This window comes from Myotis davidii, unplaced genomic scaffold, assembly GCF_000327345.1.
Source record: "Myotis davidii unplaced genomic scaffold, ASM32734v1 scaffold924, whole genome shotgun sequence".
Taxonomy (NCBI): domain Eukaryota; kingdom Metazoa; phylum Chordata; class Mammalia; order Chiroptera; family Vespertilionidae; genus Myotis; species Myotis davidii.
Genome location: NW_006294764.1, coordinates 852,710 through 860,893, shown reverse-complemented (window position 1 = coordinate 860,893; position 8,184 = coordinate 852,710). Strand labels below are relative to the sequence as shown.

The following is an 8,184-nucleotide window of genomic DNA, read 5'->3' as shown; positions in this document are numbered from 1 at the left end:
GGGCTTAATGTTTCATGTGTTCAAAGACCACAGCTAGCACTGGGATCTGGAGGAAAAGACAAAACCTTTTGACTGGAACTGGGTTTTTAGGCGGTATCAGGGGTGGAAGTCACTTGGGGAAAATTGAGTTCCATTCTGTGTGTGGGGCCTGAAATATTTCCTTTTTGTGTGTTAAGTATTTCTCTTCACCACCACCTAACTGTAGGCATTGCAGCTCTTTGAGTCCCACGCAGGGCATCTTGGCCCACAGCTCTTCAATAAGTTTGCACTGCCCTACATCCGTGACGTGGCTAAGCGAGTAAAGGCCATGCTGCAGGAGGCAGGCCTGGCACCAGTGCCCATGGTAAGAATGGGAATGGAGTGAAGGTGGGACTGAGACTTTCAGAATAAGTCCTGCATGGAATGAAGTGACCACTGGAGGGCAGCCGAGGTACAGCTGAGATAGGTTAGTAGGCAAAGCAAGGCCCTCCGTAGGCTCAGAAATCTGTCCTTTTGTTCCCTCAGATTGTCTTTGCTAAGGATGGACATTTTGCTCTGGAGGAACTGGCTCAGGCTGGCTACGAGGTGGTTGGACTTGACTGGACAGTGGCCCCACAGAAAGCCCGGTAAGTAATGGAGGGTGAGGTATAGGGGTGCAGCTGCCATATGGGTAGTCACCAGAACATAGCACCAACTCTGCTTCCAGGGAACGTGTGGGGAAGAACGTGACCTTGCAGGGCAATCTGGACCCCTGTGCCCTGTATGCACCTGAGGTAACAACCAGAATCCTCGTGTATGTCTGTGAGTTTGTCTGTATTCCCATGGCTGTGAGATGGTTGTATTATTGTATTTTTATGTCTGTCTCTCCCCTCTACCTCATACACACCATGTGAACTCCAGGAAGGCAGGGATTTCTTTTCACTGTTGTGTTTATTTGGGTTTTCTTAGTGCTTGGCCCATCCTAGGCATCCAATAATTTTTTTTGAATTAATGACTGAATGAATAACACTGGGTAGAATCGCCTACATATATGTGTGTCACTATTATGTATAGGGAGGACAGAGGCTTGCTGGCCCTCCCTGCAGCTAATGCCCTGTTGGTCCCCCAGGAGGAGATCGGGCGGCTGGTGCAGCAGATGCTGGATGACTTCGGGCCACAGCGCTACATTGCCAACCTGGGCCATGGACTTTACCCTGACATGGACCCAGAGCATGTGGGGGCCTTTGTGGATGCCGTGCACAAATACTCACGTGCACTTCGACAGAACTGAGCATACAGTTTTCCTCCTCAAGTACTACCAACACAGAAGATTGTTTCCAGGAAATAAAAGTCCCAGAGTTGGAGTCTAACATGTGGTTTTGTTTTTGAAAGATCTGTGCCCTTATCTTCAGTTCCTTCTTAGAGTCTGCTCCTTCCCCGGGGCCTCCGTCTGCATCCTTTCCCAAAGTCATGGGAACTCAGATATCAGGGTGTGCACTGTAGGACTTAATGTTAGGGCTCTCCCCACCATCTTGACTTCAGATCTCCAAGCCCCAGAGCTACATGGGTTTGGGTAGAGTTTCCTAACAGCTGGAGCTATGATATTTGCAGAGAAATAGGGTCCCCTCAGCTTATGAGGTCAAATTGTGTGTGGGGAAAGGGGAGTATAGATCAGAGAGGGGCACAGGAATGGCTGGGATACTTCAGAGAGGCCTATCAAGGAAGGTGGAGTCTAGGTAAGCAGGGAAGAGGTGAGAAGCCTGCAGCTTTGATACCAAAAGATGGGAGGACATAAAGACTTAGAGCTAGGTTGCTCAGGGTTAGAGTTAGACTTGCATCACTGAGGTGAGGGCCTCTGAAGACAAAGTCCCTGTGTTGCTCAGGGTGGCTCTGCATTCTTTTCGGAGCATACCCTGCAGTTTTCTCAGGATCTTGGTGTTGCTACCTATTTCCTGGGACAAGGCTCTACGCTGTTTGTGAGCTCTGGAGTGGGGTTTGGTGTGGCAGGCGATTCATTTGTCCTCCACATCTTACACCACTAGAAATCCACTGTGCTATAGGCCCAACCAGCTCCCTGTCCCAGCCAGGGCAATGCAGAAGAGAGAGAAGAGCCCCATTTATTGAGAAAACACAATTTCTGATTTTACAAAAATCTTTTCTGTGATCCATGATTTATTTATAGAAAAGCACTGAGTTCACATACTTGCTAAAAAATGGCAATCGTGATACAGAAATGGGAGTGGCCTTTTTTTTTTTTTTTTTTTTAAACCAACCTGTTGGGCTGAGAGGTTGTAGGGCCCATGGCTGAACAGTAAGACTTCATTAGCCACAAATAGCAAATACAACTTACTGGTTAGTGTGTGGAGCGGGGGAAAGAAGGTGAAACAAACAGTTTGTCAAAGAAAGGAAAATAGAGCAGACAGGTCCTTAGTTCACACTCTAGCTATACCACCCTTCCTATCACATCCCATCCCCTACTCAGGAACTAAAACATGAAATAGTAAACACCAAGACACTGGCATCCAAATGACTCTTCGGAATGCCCTTGCTACCTCCTAATTTCAGGCTGAGCATAGGGGCAGGAAGGTAGCAGGCATGTCATACATTGTGGAGGTCAGCCAGGGCTAACACAGGGGTTGCCCACTAGGGCTAGAAACTAGTCAGAAAGGGAAAGGCCAAATGCATCCCAGCCCCAGCCTCCAAATCAGTAACCAATGGGACTGACCAAAGCAGGCAGAGGAAGCTTGAGGTAGAGAGGCAGAGGGAGAAAGCAAGTGCAGGGTGAGGAGAGAACTGGCGCTGAAGAAGCCACCCTTAAGATAGACTAGTGATGAGAAGCTTTTTTGGTGAGAGAATAAAGGAGGCACAGATGTGGGGAACATGTTTAGCTGGTGAGAGAGAGTAAGAGGAACAGATCTGGCAAAAAGAGAAGAGCCACATCCATGCAGATGCTCAAATATAAATTCACATACATACCTACATGTTGAAATATACACAATTACACATGTAAAGATGCATCAATGGAGAGGAAGCATACACACAAACATGTTTATGCACATGAACTCATGTGTGCCCAGATACACACTAAACATGTATCAACATGAACACACACACGGATAAGTAATCCTACATGTTCACAAAAGTGTATACCCTCACACAGAAACCCATAGTCCAGCACACGGACATGTATTCACACAGATACACATATGTGCACATATAGGTATGCACAGATATATATCTGCATACAGACGCATGTACTTAGCCATACGGGGACACACACACACACACACACACACACACACACACACACACTGAGAGATGAAACCAGACACTAACAATGGTGACCAGAGCAGATGAACAGTATGAGCTCAGTGGCCTCCCAGACCTCCACCTGCTCCCTGATCTTGTTTCTCAGGAGCTCAGCAGGCTCCTGGAGGCCGTGTGAGGCAGGAGCATGAGCTTCAGTGTCCTCATGGCTTCGTGCAGCAAAGTCTAAGTTCGGTCCTGGCCCAGCCCCTTACTCACCATGTGGCTACAGCTACCCCTTCTGTAGGCTGCAGTTTCTGCATAGACTAGACTTGGGATTCATTCTAACTGGCATTTTTCTCCCTGCCACTTGCACTCTTCCACTGCCAACAGTATATACTCTGCAACGGAAACCTGAGAAATGGTGTGAGTCTCCTCAGAGAACAAGTCTACCTTCCCACCCACAGCTATTTCAAGTACCCATGAAATTAGAACCGGAATTATAAATAGTTACAACTTTACAATGTAATTGGCAACACATATACTATAATATTTACAGTACCATACATGCTTCTGTTTCTCTGGTTAAGCAATCCCTGAGATGGAACAGTGTTCTGTGTTTGCCAAGGGAGAGAGGGCCAATGCCCAGGACACACGCAGGATATAGGGGCGTGAGGTGGCATGTTGTAGAGTTTCTGATCGATCTGCAGGGCCCAGCTCCTCCAGGAACAGTGGGCTATACTGAGAACCTTGCCAAGGCAGGTTCAGGCCAGGGTTGGACTCTCCCCATGCTTAGCCCTGTGGTCCTTTGGTTCAGCCACAGGTGCTTAGGGTCCTCTCAGGGTGGACGAAGGTGTCGGTGTCCTTGGCCTGACCTGATGGTACCTGGGAGCCCAGGCTGCCCCGGCAGTGGGCTGTCTGCTTTCTCAGCCAAAGCGCTCTCGCACCAGCAGCATCAGCTTCTTCTTGCCTTTGTAGATCTGTTTGAGGTTGTCGATGAATTGGGCAAACTGCAGGTGGCCATCCTGCGGCAGCAGGAAGGTCTCCCGAGCCTTGCTCAGAAACTCAATAAACTCTCCATAGTGACGAGGGCTGATGTGTGTCAGGCGTGAGTGTGTAGTGTTGATATAGGCATTGATGGTGGCATCCAGCAGCTGGCGCAGTGGAGCTTTGTCAGTGGACATGAGCTTTCCAGAGCTGCGGCGACCTGGGATGCCAGCCAGGCCAGGTGCAGTCACCGTGCAGCGCCGTAGGATGTCTGAGAGCACTGTGGCACAGTGCACGCTCTTCACCACCAGGGGAATGAGGGCCGCCAGCTCATTCTTGCCCAGAGAGTGGCTGAGGGCACATGCCCAGAGCACATCATTGATAGCTGGATGAGTGTCCTGGTTGTAGGCTAAGTTGAGATGGCTCATGGCCAGTGAGGCCAGCTTGAAGGCACGTAGCGGGTAGCCACGGAGCTCCATGTAGCGGGCAATGGTGAACAGCTGTGAATGGGTCATGCCACCAGCGGCAGCATCAATGGCGATCTGGTAGGCTGCCTCAAAGGCGATGTGGTCTTTCTCACAGAGTGTAAGGGCTGACAGGGCACAGCTCTGTGGATCCTTCATAGCACACTGCAGGGCCAGTGTGCGAGCACAGCTAGCCAGCTCCTCCCGCTGTGGATAGTCAAGACTGAGGCGCAGGATAGTGGTGTGGGATACAGCTGTGGCAGCCACAATGCTAGTAGCCTCGGTGGGGGTGAAGAGTGTGTACCAGCTCTGCAAGATGCTCACCAGGGCCCGCACACCTGTCAGGGAGAGCCTGAGCTCAGCTGTGGCCATCCGGGTCCCGATCCACATCTGCCCAGATTACCATTTGGGGTCAGAACTTGCCTGCAGAGATGAGTTTTCCCTTCTCCTCAGCAGCCTGGAGATGATCTGAGGCAAACCAGGGCAAGGGGAGCATCCCGGATGGCCAGACCCTGTTCTATTCCTTCCTTCCCCTGGTCAGAGGACTGAAGGTCTCAGCAGATGCTCTTAGCCCATCACAAGGACGGAGCGGCAGAGCCCCAGATCTGCCTGGGGGTTCTAGCTGAAGTGGGGCCTCTCAGGGTAGAGTCTTATGCTGGGGCTTTGGGCTCTAGATGGGGTCCTGAGCCTCCAAGTTGTTTTGGGATTTCTCAGAAGTATGGCTAGGGACTGGGTCCAAATCACCGGGTCAACTATCTCGCAAGGGTGTACTTGAGTACTGGCGGTTGACAATTCATTCTCTCAGGTGTCTCTGACCAGAGGGACAAAGTGCTGCTGACATCAGGACATAGTCCAAGCAGAGAGGCAGAGCCTGGGCCAGCTGGGGCTACCAGTGGCCCCATCCTTTCTTAGGTCATCAGTAACAGGAATAGGAGGGCTCTAATGATTTGTTGTCCTGTCCCAAGAGCAGGGCCCAGGAACTCCTTTATCCTGGGGGTAGAGGGAGGTGGAAGACTCACCCACTTCTGTAGCACAGGTCACCAACCACCGCACCATCTCCCGGCGCCTCCAGTTAAGGGTTGATAACGTCATTCTCATCACCTGGGCAAAAAGAGAGTGAGTTAGGCATATGAATTTTCTCTCCCTATTTGCCATTTCTTTATGCAACAAGTATTTATTAGTGCTTTAAACAGTCATCGTTCCCTTGATAAGTACAGACAGGTTTGTTTAATTTCAGCCCCACCTCCTACAAAACAGATAAAGGCTTCACTGATGACCTCTAACAAATAAGGTGCTATTTACCACACCTTGCTTGACTTGGAGGAATGGGAGTGCGTGGGAAGAAGGCCCGGACCCCATGGATCCTAAAGCTATGTTGCTTCTGGACTTAACTTCAAAATGGAGCCCGATCCATAGAGTTCTTACCTTGTGCCTAGGCTAGTTGTGTTCAGGGGACACAGAAAGAAGCAGATTTGGCCTACGCCCAGTCCCCCTCAGATCTTATCCTCTTTAATGGTCCCTCGGTCAATTACCAGACTAACGCCGGGAAGGCCCACTCCTCCATACCTGTAACCCCAGCTCCAGGGCCACGTTGAGCAGGGTGCTGTCAGTACTGCTGTCGGTGGGGGTAGCAATCTTGAATGCATCTTGGGCCAGTTTGAAGATGAGGGAGGAGGAATGGATGTGCTTCTGTATTGCTTCCAGGATTGTTCGGAGCCTCAAAGTGTCTCCTATAGGTACCGAGAGAAGGGGCAGGGATAGGGTTTCCTTTAATGTTTCTCCGAATGGCCCACTGATCACCACAGGTACTGGTTAACTGGCTGCTATCAATTCACTGAATGCTACACCCCTTCTGGACAATCAAGCTCTGTCTCCACTGAACCCAACACTGGAGGCTGTTTTCCTCCCGAGGCGCCCACGTGTATTCACTTCTCTCTACCCTTCCATCTGCCTCTACCCCTCACCCTCCTTTTCCTCAGACTCTTTAGATCTCAAATAATTTTCATAAACACCTGAATTTTGAGCTGCTTATACAGAAGACAGAAAGCAATATTATTGCCAAAAATGTATGTCAGTCCCATTGTTTGCCTCCCTGGAGCAAAAAGAAGCTGGGCTACCACTTCCTATTCAGTACGAGGGCACAGAGTTAAGGAATACTCCACAGGAAGGGCATGTACACCATCAGAAGTGAAATTCACTGCATGAAGGCAGTCTGGTGTATGGAAGATTGGTATATCTTGTAAAGGGGTAGTGTTAAATAAAGATGGAACAAAAAGTAGGTACTATGTTTTACAAAGAGATATAGTGGTAAAAATATATAGGCTTTGGAATAAAATACATTGGAAATTGAACCTAGTTTAGCCATTTACCAGCTCAGTTACTTCATCTATAAAATGGAAACAGTAACCTTTTAGGGTTGTTGTGGGAATTAGAAACAATTTGTGAAGAAGGTAATATTCTATTCAACTTTTATATAAAAAATGATAAATAGCAGTGTGTGTATAGTGTATGTGTGCACATACATATGAATAGAAAATGAATAGAATATACGCATGTCTGAGTGGTAGTTATCTTTGGGTGTCAGGATTATGGTAGAGATTACCTTTTTGCTTCTGTCAGCTCTAAAAACAATTTTTTTAAATATATTTTATTGATTTTTTACGGAGAGGAAGGGAGAGAGATAGAGAGTTAGAAACATCGATGAGAGAGAAACATCAAACAGCTGCCTCCTGCACATCTCCCACTGGGGATGTGCCCGCAACCCAGGCACATGCCCCCGACCGGAATCGAACCCGGGACCCCCCAGTCCGCAGGCCGACGCTCCATCCACTGAGCCAAACCGGCCTCGGCTAAAAACAATTTTTAAAATGAATAAAATTGAGCATAGTACAGAATTACCATATACCCCATTTCCCCACTTGCAGTTTCCCTTATTATTAACATTTTACATTAGTGTGGTACATTGGATGAACCAATATTCTTACATTATTAAAGTCCATAGTTTACATTAGGGTTCATTGTGGTTGTACAGGTCTATGGTTTTTGACAAATACAGTTTCATAATCGTCCAGTACTGTATCATACAGAATAGATTCATTGCTCTAAAAATCTCCTATGCTACACCTACCTATTTATTTTTCCTTATTCTTCCTGTGACTACTGATCTTTTTTACTATCTCTATAGTTTTTCCAAGTACAATGCCATGTACTTGGAATTATAGTATGTAACATTTCAGACTAGCCTTCACCAAACAATATACATTTAAGATCCTTCCACATCTTTTTGTGGCTTGATAACTCATTTCCTTTCATTGGTAAACTAGAGGCCTGGTGCACGAATTCGTGCACAGAAGGATCCTTAGGCCTGGCCAGCTGCTGGCTGGTGCCTTCCTTCATTCCGCGCCGCCCCATGGTGGTCAGCTCACATCATAGAGAGCGACTGAACTCCCGGTCTCCCGGTCAAACTCCAGAGGGGACACTTTGCATATCAGCCTTTTATATATATAAATAATATTCCATTGTAAGGATG

The 8,184-nt window shown here is 48.1% G+C and overlaps 2 protein-coding genes across 2 annotated transcripts in view; one reads left to right on the top strand and one right to left on the bottom strand.

Annotated features, from left to right (window-relative positions):
• UROD (uroporphyrinogen decarboxylase) overlaps window positions 1-1,328 on the top strand; it is a 3,747-nt gene extending 2,419 nt beyond the window's left edge. Inside the window, exons 7-10 of the mRNA XM_006769252.2 lie at window positions 206-343; window positions 505-605; window positions 686-752; window positions 1,088-1,328. Coding sequence (XP_006769315.1) covers window positions 206-343; window positions 505-605; window positions 686-752; window positions 1,088-1,249 — 468 coding nt within the window. The 3' untranslated portion in view covers window positions 1,250-1,328. The remainder of the gene's footprint in view (window positions 1-205; window positions 344-504; window positions 606-685; window positions 753-1,087) is intronic.
• Window positions 1,329-2,116: 788 nt separating this feature from the next.
• The window catches only part of ZSWIM5 (zinc finger, SWIM-type containing 5), a 53,385-nt gene continuing 47,317 nt past the window's right edge, over window positions 2,117-8,184 (bottom strand). The window contains 3 exon segments of the mRNA XM_006779572.2: window positions 2,117-4,993; window positions 5,675-5,756; window positions 6,222-6,385. Coding sequence (XP_006779635.1) covers window positions 4,131-4,993; window positions 5,675-5,756; window positions 6,222-6,385 — 1,109 coding nt within the window. The 3' untranslated portion in view covers window positions 2,117-4,130.